At 37.3% G+C, this 15,191-nt stretch overlaps 1 protein-coding gene across 13 annotated transcripts in view; it reads right to left on the bottom strand.

Annotated features, from left to right (window-relative positions):
* GRIA3 (glutamate ionotropic receptor AMPA type subunit 3) overlaps positions 1 to 15,191 on the bottom strand; it is a 315,767-nt gene that overhangs the window by 125,550 nt on the left and 175,026 nt on the right. For all 13 annotated transcript variants that reach the window (XR_013531388.1, XR_013531387.1, XM_078362314.1 and 10 more), the window contains one exon: positions 10,865 to 10,918. Coding sequence is in view for 11 of the 13 variants with exons in the window: in XM_078362314.1 (XP_078218440.1) it covers positions 10,865 to 10,918 (54 nt within the window). In the remaining 2 variants the exon portion in view is untranslated. The remainder of the gene's footprint in view (positions 1 to 10,864; positions 10,919 to 15,191) is intronic.

Raw genomic sequence — 15,191 nt, 5'->3', positions numbered from 1 at the left:
TTGAAATCTGGCACTAGACAATGATGTCCTCTCTCACCACTCCTATTCAATATAGTACTGGAAGTTCTAGCCAGAGCAATCAGGCAAGAAAAAGAAATAAAGGGTATTCAAATAGGAAAGGAGGAAGCCAAATTGTCTCTATTTGCAGAAGACATGATTGTATATCTAGAAGATCCCATCGTCTCAGCCCAAAATCTCCTGAAACTGAAAAGCAACTTCAGCAAAGTCTCAGGATACAAAATCAATATTCTTCACATAATAAATTTACCTTCCTAAAATGCCAGTTAGAGTACAAGACTCCTTCTTCAAAGGATTGCAATGGGTCCCAAATTTCTATTGACAACCAAATATTTTAACTTTACTTTCAAGGATTTTCATTATCTATTATCTTGTACTCTCCGGCCTCATCTACAACCATTTCCTTCAACAGACCTCATGATCTAGCCACATCATGCACTCTTTAACATTGCTATCTTTCTTTGTTCTCTTTGCCTATAAAGGGCCCCTACTTTATTACTTACAACTTTAGTTGCCTCTTTTGCATTCTTCAAGAACCATTTTCTTTTCTTTCCTTTCTTTCTTTTTTATTATTAATATTATTTTGATTGACAAATCATAATTGTGTAAATTTATAGGGTACAATGTAATGTTCTGGTATACATAATGTGAAATGATTAAATCAAGCTAATTCACATATCCATCCTCTTGTTCAGCTATAGTTTTTTTATGGTAAGACATTTGAAATTTTCTTTCTTAGTCTGAAATATATGATACCTTATTATTGCACCCTGCTGTGCAATATATCTCAAAACCTGTTCCTACTGCCTGTCTGAAACTTTGTACCTGTTTATTAACAACTCCTAATTCTCTCCCTGGTCAAGCCCTAGCCTCTGGTAACCACCATTCTACTCTCTACTTCTATGAGTTCAACTTTTTAAGATTCCACATATATATGAGATCACGTGGTATTTGTCTTTTTGTGCCTGGCTTACTTCACTTGACATAATGTCCTTTAGATTCATCCATATTGTCAAAAATGACAGGATTTTCCCCCTTTTATGGCTGAATGTTATTCTGTTATGTATATACACCACATTTTCTTTATCCATTCATCCATTCATGGACACTTAGGTTGATTCCACTTCTTGGTTATTGTGAATAGTGCTGCAATAAATATGAAAATGCAGATAACTCTTCAATATAATGATTTGTAGTTTTCTTTGGATATATGCCCAGCAATGGGATTAGTGGATCATATGGTAGTTCCATTTTTAGTTTTTTGAGGAACCACCATACAGTTTTCCACAATGGCTATGCTAATTTACATTACCACTAACAATGTGCAAACATTCCCTTTTTTTTCTGCATCCTTGCTAACATTTTCAATTATTGAAATTATGGCTAAGAAACATCTATATCAAATTTGTCTCTGTGTCTTCTACTAGGTAGTAAGGGGGCTAATTATGCTCCTTTCCTCTCCCCCATACCCAGTGATTACATTGACTATAGTACATATGGATGACTGTTTATGGATTTTTGTCTTCTTTATTATTGTATGATTTCCCATGCCTTCTGTGCAATAAGTATATGTGTGTACTCTACAACATAATTGCCAAGTGACACTAAGGTCCCAAATTTCCTGTTGTGCTATGGAATTTCTGTTAAGCCCATCTTATTATTTCATAAGGATTTTAATAATGAAGTGATGATCACATACTCAATGGTTTTTGTGTGCTTGGACTAAACTTATCAAATTCTAGTGCTGTTTGCATTTCACCAATTCTATCAGGTTGCAATTGATAGCTTCGTTGGCTAATTGCTATGTTAGTATCCTTTCCTTTGGTTTGAACAGTAGATTTGGTGTTTACTGATTAAAAGATGTGAGAGAAGGCAGAGACAGGTTGGAGGCAATCCTACTGCTCATAGATAGGGTGAGTTGAAACTCTGATTTCTCACTTTCTACATTCTGTGCTTCCATACACTTGACTGCATCTGTGCAACGATGGTGATGTTTGTTAGAAATATGGGCATAATCTCCAGCAGTAATTCTTCTGAAATGGAAACTACCTGTTTGGATTTGTAGGTTCTGCTATAGTTCATCAATTGCATCACTTCTCAATCATGTCATGTCTGTTTGTTTGTTTGATCGGTGCACCTTTGCCCACATCTGAATGCAGCTGTGTAAAACCAACATGACCTTTATACCTTAGCAGTTCATGCAGGGTTCTGTAAGCTTCCTTTGATTAATTCTCCAAAGTCATTTTCTACATAGACACCAGTTACACAACTGTCATCCAAACACAGACCATCCATGATTTGAGAATAGCGAGACAATTCAATCTTCCAAAGATCCAAATGACTTTGGAATTATCCCATCTTTGTTAATTTTCCCACACTGAAATTCACTTTACCTTTGGAGGTGTGGATAATTGAGAGTTGGAAATAAATATATTCAAGGATTACATTAAGTGCATTTATTATTCAAGATATGATGTGGAGATTTCCTTCATACAATACTATTCCTAGGGCACAGTTTGTATAAAGAGGAAAACAGAGACAAGATAAGTTGGGTGACTTTTATGAGTTGTTATATTATGGGTGATAAATGGGAAAGGTGGCTTGCCTACAGGAAAGTTAAAAGTAGTAGAATGAGAGTTGGAAGATTGCCAGAGATAACTATCTGTCTCACGTTTTATATGAAGACTGGCTCTGCCTTTAGTGCCATTTGAATTGTTCATCTGGGTGTTGCTTCAATAAAGAAATGCATAGTAATTTTGGTGATTCAAGTTTTCAGGTTGCTAATGAGAGATGCAAGTCTTTTTCTAGAAAGCAGATCCATCCTCCTGGGAGGGAACAATGTGTAGAGTTGAAGATTACACCATATATATTAGTACTTGATTACAGGTTGCTTATGTTGTTCACTCACAATTTTATTCTTTAGTCTAACCAACACACATACTTAGAAACCTATTAAGTGCTAGCTGTTACAGTGGTGAACCATCTCGAACTTGGTTCTTGCCCTAGTGGCACTTCAGTTCAGTGGAGGTTATTTGTGTGAATAAACAAATAATTACATCTTGGCATAAGTTCTATTAATGGGGAAATAGCCACTGATCTATTTTTTTACTAACAGCTTCATTGAGGTATAAGTTATATCACATAAAATTCGTCCATTTAACACTGATTTTTAAAAAAGCATACATCAGATTATGCCACTTCCCTGCTTGAGATTCTTCAATGGGCCTTCTGTTGCTGTAGAAAAAAGGTAAAATTCTTCCACCTGGCACCTAATCTGTCTTGTCACTCATTCTACTCTACACAAAATTGCCTTCTGACTGTTCAGGGAAGACATCAAGCTGTTTTTTGCCTCAGGACTTTGGCATGTACTGTTCCCTATGCATGAACTCTCCCTGATTCATCATGTAGCTGAATCCTCCCAGATCATTGTTTCAAAGTCACCTTTTCTGAAAGTCCTTCTCTGGCCACACTGTGCAGACTTCCACGGTATTGACTTCCACAATCTGCCTTCTCTTTATTCATTGTCCCAGCACCTGTTCTATCTCCATGGCAATTATCATAAGCTAGGCAAGTGTGGTCTGTCCAATACAATTATAAGGTATTTAAGGACACTACCCTCTGTTTTCCTTGCTGTGAACTTAACAAGTTGTTGGACATACAGTGGTATATATATATTAAAAAAAACTTACTATAAAGACCTTTAGAGCAGTGCTACTCAAAATGTGTGCAGATTAGTGCTGGTTCATTGTTCATTACCAGTCTGAGATGATATAAGGAAATAAATGGAGGGTAAATATTTATCAGCCTTCATAGGAATTTGACAGGGTAATATGGCTGTCGAATGTAATACTAAAAAATATTGAACTTACATTTTATATTTCCTATTTTGCTTGTTTCATTTTTAAAGTCATTTGTTTTTATTGCATGTTTACTGGTACCTGAAGATCTTGGGGGAAAAAACTGGTTCTTCTTCACAGACAGTTTTGGAAGCACTGTGTTTAGAGGACATGATCTGAGCACTTGTGGAGAAGATAGAATGCTTTTAATTCACCTCGCTATAACATTGGGCAGGAAATTATCTCTCCTTGTTAATTTCAGGCAGGGGAGAGAGAGAAGAGAGACACAGTACAATGGTTGACTATAATAAAAGCATTTTGGGTGAGAGAAAATAGGAGTCTCAGAGTTGGCTACTTTAAGCTGACAAATGCCTGTGGCTTTCTAAATGCATGGCAGGAAGTTGGATCCCAGCCTAGTCCCAACTCCTCATTCCCTTGGTGTTCTATGTCCCATTTTCATTTGGAGAAGAAAGTGAATCCTGAGCCACCAGAGAAGTTGTGCACCAGGAGAGATGACTGTGCTCCCTTGCATTTGGGACCAGTGGGAATTTTTCCCTTCAAGTCCACCTCCCTTGCCTGAAAAGCCAGGCTCCAGCCCAGTGAGCTCTGTGTTTACATGCCATCTGCTGAGGTGTCAGTCATCACAACACGTGGCTTTGAGAATTTGAATTTTTTATTTAGAACATAAAAATGGTAGAACAAAGGAAGGGAAAGCAGAGAACAGAACAAGAAGACCTGGAAGGGGAAGAGAGAAGGGAATAGTTGTTATTGGCAAGCAAAAGCACATAACTGAATCTTATTTGAACTTCTTTTCTCTCTAAACAAAACAGGCCCTTCTCTGTTTCTGGTACAGTCTGAGATCTGGTAAGTTGCAGAGTTCACTTCTTCAAGCTTGTTGAAGCTCCTGGCTGCCTGTTTGGCTCAATTTTATGAGTAATGCTCTTGTTTTAGTAAAATTTTGGAAAAATTTTACTTCCATTATTATTTTCTGGCATAGGTGAGGTTGGATGAGGAGGGAGAGAGAAGATAAAGCATGAGAAATAAGGGAATGAAAGTGTGTGTGTGTGTGTTTATGTGTGTGTGTCTGTGTGTGTGTGTGTGTGTGTGAGAGAGAGAGAGAGAGAGAAAGAGAGAAAAGAGGGATAGAAAGTGTTTAGACAGCAGGGAGTGACGGAGATGTAATTGCTGCCTGTTAAGATACAGTTCATATTGGGCTTTGGGATAGGTTTTTTCCAACCCAGATTCACAAAAGTGTCCTTGTTTTTAAAAGACCTTTTAATCTCTGATCACTTCATCCTCATAAATTTAGAGCTTATGCTTCATTTATTTACATTTGTGTGTCTGCAAATGCTCTTATGTGACCTTTATGGTCCTAGCTTTCCATCTCATTGAGAAGCTTAGGTGGGTAAAGTGGGATGAGCAAGGTGCTCTACCCAGAGTGTTACCAACCTAGATAGAAAACCTAGTTTGGCAATGGATTAGCTATGAGACTTTGGACAAGTTATGTACATTTTCTGAGTCCATTTCCTGATCTGTAAAAGGCTTAGAGAGGTGGGTGGACAAGAAGTCTTTCCTCATATTAGTTCTGAGAAAATTAATTCAAAGTCTAAAGGAAACAGCTAACACAGGGAGGATTAGAAGATACATGAACTTTCTTCTATTTTTTCTCCTTGCAGAATGATCTGTTTGATTGCCTGTAGCTCTCTACTGCTGACAGCAGACATTACCTAAATTCCTCCACTTACAGGATCAGCAACTGTCCCCAACTCTGGGACCAGTCTCAACCTAGGCAGGGAAACTGTCAGGTCTTCTAAGGCAGTGGTTAATTGGTGCAACACTGAATTAGCCCTGCTATGGCTTGTGTTCTCCCCTGGGTACTTCAATTGTTTGTGGGTCTTTTGTTGTTTTTTTGTTTTTGTTTTTGGTCTTATTTGCGGGGTGATGAACATCTGTTGTTGGATCATACAATCCAGATCCAGTTTGCCTTGTGTCATCTGCTAGACTGTTTTTGATTGATCCTTGAGATCCTCAGCTCTGTTTAGAACTTGGCTAAGAATACTCAAATCTATCTTGGCTTTTGCCCACCTGGACTGATTTTAAAGTTTTAGTCTGCCTTTTAACTTTATATCCCCAAAGATAATGGGGCTCTGGTTTTGCATCCTTGTTTGTGTCCTCAGCATTCACCCAGCTAATGGGTCTACACCCTCACTCCTGGCCTACCCTGGTCCAAACTGAACTCCAAGAGGGAAGAAGTATAGATCTAGAAGTGACAGTGGTGTGTTTTCTAAATTTTAGTCATTAATATACCATTTTTACAGTTTTTTGCCACATAGGTGGACCATCTGAACTATAATTTACTAAATATTTTTATTTACATTGACCAAGTTTCTTTTATCTACATATATACTTTTGCCTCATTCCAAGAAATGGTATCTATAAAAATCACAGAATTGCTAGGATAGTTGTTTTTCTAATATGTATTTAATATACATTCAAAACGAATACATTAAAAGAGTAGTTTTGCTATATAGTATCTAAAATCATCTCATGTAAATTTTGGGAAATAGTGATCTTGTCTAACTGCATTTTACAGATTGACAATCAGGTTCAGAGAGGTTTGGTTTGCCATCTCGCTAGTTAGATGAATTCTTGGGATTCAAACCTGACTTCTACCTCCTAGCTGAGTTCTTTTTTTAAAAAAATTACATTACACTGCCTCCTGCCTTTGCATAGATTCCTAATATTACTCTAGGGCTCTATACACAGTAACTGAGTTACCATTGCTGACATATATGAAAAAAACTAAATAACCCTACACAATATGCCTGACAATGGAGTGTAAAGCATCCGGATCCAGGACCTTACCATGAGAGAAAGAGAGGCTGCTTGACTGACAGATGGTACACATGATGGCTACCTCTGGGACTAATGTTGACAAACAGCGCCATGTTAGACAGAGGCCTGGGAGAGAAACCAATAGTTAACTACAGAACAACTCCTAAAAAATGACATCACCAACTGATACAAGAATTTGTAAGAGACTTACTTGCTCTATTGGGATGTCCACTTCTGGCCTGAGTAGAACACATCTTTGAGTTGTACTCCTGGTGGAATCTTCCATTTCTTTCTGGGATTTCAACAAGTTAGAAATTTCTGCAGCTCATTGCCCACCCTGAAAGGTACATCTTGACCTGTGAGAGGCCTCTGTTAAAGCATCCATGGAATACTCAAGTCTTCTCACTTTAAGATTGCTACCAGGGGAATTTCCATGTAAAAGTACACAGAAGTCTTTGCCAGATAGACAGAGCTCAGTATCAAAGGGAACTGTAGAAAGTGATTCCAGGAAGCTTAGTTAAGTAGCTTAAGTATTCTTGACTTTACATTTGTAGAATAAAGCAATGGTTTTGTGCTGTTTGTAATACCAAGATTCAGATTGGACTTTGCTCTTCTGTATATAGATATCCATCCTCAGCTTTCATCCAGCTGGCTCATCGTGAAAGGAAACATCTTCTTATGACCACTTCCCCTTTTCTTGACCAACCAACTTGCTTCTAAATAGTTTTGGTTTTCTCTCTCTCTCTCTTGCTCTCTCTCTGTGTGCGTGTGTGTGTGTGTGTGTGTGCACGTATATGTCTTTGATGGAGGCATTTGAAGTAATTTTCATCTGCTTAAAAAAATCTGGGAACCATGGACCATGGTAGGGATAATTTGTCTTGTTATCATTATCATCAGAGATGAGCATCAGCTCCTATCTCTATTGCCCAAATGCAATTTGATATGGAGTATGGGGACTTACATGGCTGAATTCAAATGAAAAGAAGGTCACTAAAGAAAGAGAAGGGGTGGTAGCTCAAAGCATGGTAAAGGAAATTATGTTTCATACTGAGACTGACGTGATACTATACATTACTTTCTTTTTGAAGGAACAGACTTTGCTTGTTCTTGTAGTAGATATTCCCCCAAAGTTTCATAATTCTCAGTCGTGTGTATAGGATTCGGTTTACCCTTCTTTTCCTCAACCTTGTCCTAGTGATTTTCTCTTTCAGTTCTATCACTCCATAGACTTTAATTTTTATCAGGTCTGGATCTCAAAGTTGCAACAAAAGCTTATCTAAAAGATTATCAGTAGGCAAAGGATATATTCTTGATATGATGGGTACCCTATTTACCCTGGTGTGTTTATTGTACATTGCACATGTATATGAAAATATCTCATGTAATCCACAGATGTATACATCTAGTATGTACCCACAAAAATAAAAAAAATTGAAAAAAGTTTGTCAGTATAAATAAGGAGAGTTAGTTGGAATTATAGAATGGGAAAGGCCTTTACAGATCATTGGTCATCGTAGGCCAATTGAGACAGCCATTCTTATGCACAGCTCAGATCTCCTTTTAAGACAAAACCTGCCTCAAAGATTTAAGTTAGCTGACAACGTCCAGCTTTAGGTACCTTCAGATCTGCCTCAGTTTTCAAGTGGAAGGTGTGTGCTTTCTGGGCAGCTGCCAGCTAATCACTAAGGAAAGTCAGAACATAATGACTTGCCATTTGGAAGAAGCAGAAGACTCCTCTATGAGGTATCTTTTGCACTGATCTCCCAGTTGTGTTGGCCAAGATTTTATCAGTGCTACACCACAGTCTGAAGCTTTTGCTGATAATCTTGCTTCGTTTCCTCTTCTGTTACTGATATAGACCTGTATTATGGTCTGAAGCCCTCCCTGCCCACTTAAGTTTCTTTCCCTTTTATCTTTCACAGGTATTACTCCCAATAGATATCTTGCATTTCTAATTATTATCTGCTTTCAAATGACCCACCCAACACATAAATGCCTGCCCCCTGCCACGCCCACCTGAGTGTTAAAGTAAGGAAACTGTAAAGCTGTCTATAGATGTAAAGTGACTTACACAAGATCCCTTACCTTGCTGGTAGCAAAGTCAGTTTGACAACCCAAGCTTTCTGACCCCCAGTTCAATGTTGTATCTCAAACTTAGTCATTCGTGTATAATAACAACCATGTATGCAAAACCCAGATTTTTTTTTTATCCTTGTTACTATTGTTTACTTGAACATTAAAGACATACTTTACTTTTGTTAAATCTCTCTTTTAGCCCATTTAAAGTAACAGTATCTATAAAATTTCAATTTTGATGTGCTAGTTTTATATATTTTTCGATTACATAGTAAGGAAATATATTTTCATTAAAATAAAAAAGATTGCATGTGTATACTACCTAAAGTCACCTCATGCATGGTCAGTGATTGGTGAACCCTGCATTTTTAAACACTGTGCTATATAACTTGCCGCTTTGTAGGACATACAAAGCAAAAGAGAAGGAAAGGGAAAAGAGATGAAAGAAGAAAAGAAGGAAAGAAGAAAGGAAGGAAAAAAAACAGAAAAGCAAGCAAGCAAGCAAAATATTTATTGGTGAGAAAGTAATGACAAAAAGTCATCAATAATTGCTTCAGGTACCTTGTTGTGACGTCCATATATCCTGCTAAGCCACAATCTAACCTCCATTACATTAAAAAAAAAAAATCCTTCCCGGGCCGGGTGCGGTGGTTCGCGCCTATAATCCCAGCACTTTGGGAGGCCAAGGCGGGTGGATCACGAGGTCGAGAGATCGAGACCATCCTGGTCAATGTGGTGAAACCCCGTCTCTACTAAAAATACAAAATTTAGCTGGGCATGGTGGCGCACACCTGTAGTCCCAGCTACTCGGGAGGCCGAGGTAGGAGAATTGCTTGAACTCAGGAGGCAGAGGTTGCGGTGAGCCGAGATTGCACCATTGCACTCCAGACTGGGTAACAACAGCAAAACTCCATCTCAAAACAACAACAAAAAAAATCCTTTCCTTATTGGTTGCCTAAAAACCAAATTGAAAATATATGGATGCAATTTAAGAATCAAGATTTCTCTTCCTAAAAGGGTAGATTCATTTATTCCCAAAATGGACTGAAGTGCTCCACTTAGAACAAGTTATTGGAGAAAAATACACACTATATTTGAAAGCAGTAGCTCTAATCTGCATCTTACAAAATGTTTGAATGCACATACTCCTAAGAAAGAGGTTTAAGTAACATTTCCTTTTTCATTTAAAAATATTTATTATCAAAACCAAATAAGATATTTTCTTTGATTTAAAACATGTAAGAATGTAATTACAATAATCTTTCATCTTTGTTGCTATTCTTTTGGCTTAAGAGCTTTATAATGATCATGATTCCATTGTGCTAATTAAACAAAATAGGGGTTAGAACTCATATTATGTAATAACTTAATAGATTTTTAGTATTATAGTGACAATTTAATATTTCTCTTTCATTTCATGGAGATGGTATTATTCAGAACCTCTGCCAAACAGATATTACTAATTCAGAAGCAATTTGTTAACTCCTAAACAAATTGTCCTTTCAGAGAAAGAAAATGTATAAAATAACCTTAATGAAATATTAGTTTCAACAGTGTCACAAATTTTAAAGGTATGGGAAGTGTGAAAGTAAAGATTCAAGTTGTGTTTTATGTAAGTAGAAAAGTGGCTATACACTTTGGCAGGGTCATGTAATGTACTGTGTTGAAATCTACTCTGGCATCTGGCTCAAAAAGATTTGGTAGTTGCCTGCTTCTGAAAGGACAAATGCAGTCCTGATGTGCACATATACTTGAATCAATTGGGAAAGAGTCAGTTTCCTGTGTCCCCTATTCCATGGTTTATATTTCAGACTCAATTAAAATAGTTTACATTTCAAACCAAAATTGAATCTAAAAATAAGTAAAGAATCATATCAAATTATTTGTTAAATGAGGAAAGAATATAGCTGCTTCACAGCTAAAACAATGACAGCATAATTGAAAACAAGGCTATTGCATTCAGGTTTTGGTAGTTACTGGTCATTTCTCCAAGTTTCTGGAGAACACATTAGGTACTTCATGTATTTCCTTTTTGGATGATTACAGAACAACACAAACTAAATAGGATATATTGCCCAGGGACACTTGCTTGTTCTTACCAGGTTAGCGAGCATGTAGTGATAACCTCTTGAGTGTTTCCCCAGGATCACAACCTGCAGAAAGAAGAAATAAGACATATTGCTTATTCAAGAAGGGCATTTTCAATTGCACAATCAATGGGGTGGCTAGAACAAATGCCTTTAAACAAAATGTTAGATCTTTTATATACAGAAAAATCACAGTTAATTGGACCAGATTTCTTGTTGTTGCATTTCACTTTCAACTAGATAAAACAGGAAGACTTGCTAATATCAAAGTTAAAATGTCAAAACAAGGGTAAAAAAAAAAAACACTCCCTAAGCTTCCAGGTCAGTAGCATCACTGTAATTTAAAATAGATGACAAAAGTGATGAAGCTGAATATCCCCCACCCCTGAACTCAATTTCTGTACTTAGCTGTTGAGATGGAAAATCAGCTGAACTTTGCATACAAAGTAGAAAATAGAATGTATGTTATGGTTTTTTTTGTTGTTGTTATCTGGAATGCTAAGGGAATAGAACACTCAAGGAATGGGGTTAATGGGATTTTCAGGTTAACTGAGGTTGCTTTTGCTTATTAAAAACTTTTCTCAAATGCTTACCTTCCTTTCCCTGACTTAGTATGAAAGACTTGTGATCATTTGTATAGCTTTTGCTGTTGATCGTGATGCCTTAGGGCACTGAGGGGGGTCCCACTGAGGACACTTGGCATTGGCTGGAGACATTTCTGATTGTAACAACTGGGAAGGGTGCTATAGCATTTAGTGAGTAGGGGCCAGAGATATAGCTAGAAATCCTACAATGCTTGGAACAGCCCACACAATAAAGAATTCTCTGTCCCAAAATTTCAGTAGTGCTGAAGTTGAGAAACCCTTTTTCAGCATCACCATTCTTATCCTAATTTTTATGAATAATGCTGTATTAATACAAAGTCTAATAATAGGCTTTGCATTAATAATAGGCTTTGTATTAATAAAAATGTACTTCATGAATCTCAAAATATATGAGTGGCCTGAATATTTTCTAACCAAATGTATTGGTTAGAAGTTAGAAGTTTTTGACTAAATAGTTGATGTTTATTTCCTTGAAGCCAAATTCAGCAAAAATTCTGGTTAGTTGAGGATTTTTATTGAGTACTGACTGTGTGCAAAGTACTACAATGAGTACCAATGGAGGGAGCAGGATAACATAGAGGTTAAAGACACAACCAGAGGTTGAACCTGGTTTTGTACTGGCCTAAAGCTAATGTAATTGAGGATCTTTCTTTTAAAAAATATAAAATTATAAATGTCATAATTTGGAACAAGACCTTGGAAAGAAGCTGTACAAGTGAGGGGCCATTAAGCTTAAGCTTTATGATAAATTCCTCTCTGGATGCAGCTATTAAAGGGTTTAGAACAAAGTGAGAAGGCCTCAAAATTGCACACATATCAAACCAGAACTATACATTAAAGGTTTTAAGTCCACCTGTCCTTATTTAAGTACCTAGTATATGCCAGGCATGGTGCTAAGTACTTTATATGTATTTAATCCCCAGAACATTTGAACAGATTAAGTATCATTAGTCTCATTTTACAGATGAGGAATTCAGTCAGAGAGAGTTTACATAATTTTTCCAAGGCCACACAGCTAGGAAGTTGTAAAGCTGGAATTGGAATCTGGGTCCGTTTGCCTCTAGAACCCATACTCTTGGCGATACTTCACATGGTTTCTAAATATATGGTAAGTACCAAATGCTAGTAATTGCCATAAATTCTTGGACGAGTGGTAGAAGAGATGTTTAAGGCCTGAGATGAACAGGGAAGGCTTTATGGTGGAGGCCATGTTGAAGTTGACCCAGAGAACTAAACCATACATTTGACTATGATGCTGGCATTACAAGCCCTCAAGTCATTTCAAAAAAGTCATGTTAAGTGTGTGTGTGTGTGTGTGTGTGTGTGTGTGAGAGAGAGAGAGAGAGAGAGAGAGAGAGAGAAGGGGGAGAGAGGGAGGGAAGGGGGAGGAGAAAGAGAGAGAAGGGGGAGAGAGGGAGGGAAGGGGGAGGAGAAAGAGAGAGAAGGGGGGGGAGAGAGAGAGAGAGAGAGAGAGAGAGAGAAGACAAGAGAGCATGGTTTTTGATTAATTTAAAATATGAGCCACATTTCTGACTGATTATTTATGGAGGAAATGAAAGGTTAATGAATGTCTTGAGGATGTGATTTTTCATGCTTCCATGACACAAAATTAGCTGTTAGGTATCTTCTGGGATGTATTCTTCAGTGTCCGCTTGCGAGAAACATCCTTCCTGGTGACATTTGTTAACTTTTGGTGGCAAGTTGGGACCATACATTTGTTGAATTTTTAATTAACTGACAACCCTCAACATAATAAAATCAGAGGGTTTTGAGTTCTGCCAGAAAAATGAGCAGTATTCTTAAAGACATCTGGCAGAGCTTAGAGAGGAGTAAGGAAGGAAACCCAAGGAAAAGGAATGTTTCTTTCTTATCAGAGGAAGAGCTTAGTGTTCTTTTGTGCGTAGGGAAGGTGAGAGAGAGCAATAGAAAACACCAGTGTTGTGGAAAGAGCAGTGAAAGAGAACCCAGGACCCCAACCTCGTCATTCGCTTGTTTGTTGCCTATCTCAGCAGTGTTGCCAGGATCAAAATGGATAACGTATACAAAAGTGTTTGAAATGTGCATTATGTGTAAGTATGTGATGCTATATAAATGTGGGAAGGGGTCATTCATTGAGGCATTGTTTTTCAGGTTCAGAAAAACTTGGAGCTATCAAGATATCCGCTTTAATTCAGGCCCAGTTTGGTCTGCTCAGAACCAATTTACTTATTTGAAGGTAGTTCTCTTATAACATCACCCTTTCAAAATTTAGCTTTAAACTGGAAGAGACAGGAAGCTTATCTAAAGATAGGAACATTTAAGTGTCACAAGGCTGATGCATTGAAGCCCATAATTAATTTCTCATTCTTGCTTTCAGTGACTGAACTCTTACTTAACATACAGTTCTTACCAATCTTGGTTTTCCAGTTCACAGTAAATTAAAAGCTGCAAACTAGAAGGGGTGTATGTGAAGGGAGGGACTGATATTAGAAAGAGGTACATTAGTAGCAGAGGAGGCGACAGACTGACTTAAAGGAGAAAGAAGAAATGAAAAAAGGCGACAACATCATACTACCGCACAGTATAATCATGTATGTTCCTTGTGCATGCCTAAGTCATCAGGCTGTGGTTTATTGTGTTCAGTAATCTTTGCTGAAAAACCCAGGGATATGTATATTTTAGGGACGGTTTCCATCAGAAATGCTCAGTCCTAATACTTAAGACAGTAAATTTCAGTTATCTTGAAATCTTACTTATGTGGAGCAGCTACGATCCCACTGATGTGAGCTAAAGGAGGCCTCACTGCCAAAAGTGTCATGTTTTGCTCTTGGTCTTTTTTGAATTTTTGGTATAGGGCCTGTGGGAATAGGGTAGGATGGTGGGATTGTACTTAGTGTGATGCATAATAGAACAAGTTAATGGGAGTGGTTCTTGTTCAGCTTGTCCTAAATCTTTATTCTTTCCATCTCTTATAGATGAACAAGGTATAAATTGTACCCTCAGTTCCTTAATGACTCTGGTAACCAAGAGAATATTCAACTTTGCTTTTACCGTGATTATAATAGCTCTTTCTGAATTAGTTTCAGAACTTCAAGTATAAAAGCTGTTTTTATAGTCGACCATGAAATTTAAGGAAGAAATAGCAAGTCTCCAAATCCATGTTCTGTATTCACTTTGCTTTTATAAGACTTGTTGGAGATGATGGATGGCTTGATGTGATAGCAGATGTAATAAGGGGAAATGTGTAAAATGTAGATAAAATTGATTGTTTTAAGGAAATTTATTTTTAATCCTCACATATAGGATCTGAAAGAAAAAAATGCCACAATCCTTATTCACTGAAGCTTTAACAGCAGAGTTTCATTTGCAGAAGAAAGAGCTGTTAGGTACTAACACACAAAGCCATGCATATAGCGTCAAATTATTTGTCAAAGAAGTTAGTGAATCATAGTTAACCCATTTTGGGAAGACTTCCCCTTACTGGCCCCTCTCCCCATATCCACTCATCTGTGAAATTGGGGGTTGGGTATCACCGAGTCGTTAAAATAATTCATAAAATATTCATTTGGTTTTCTATGTAAGAGGCCCTTTCCTTTTCAATTTAATGTTTAATCTAGACATTTTCATAATTTTAGAAATTTGAAATGAAATTGCTCCACAAGACTACTTGAGAGAGGCCCACAGATCCGTTGGGAGGCAAAAGCATCTGTTTTTCTATGCTCACATTTTAGAAAAAAATATGTGTGTGGAGAAGT

Source organism: Callithrix jacchus, chromosome X (assembly GCF_049354715.1).
Source record: "Callithrix jacchus isolate 240 chromosome X, calJac240_pri, whole genome shotgun sequence".
NCBI lineage: Eukaryota > Metazoa > Chordata > Mammalia > Primates > Cebidae > Callithrix > Callithrix jacchus.
Note: the sequence above shows the minus strand (reverse complement) of the source record. Positions and strands in the feature narration are given on the sequence as shown.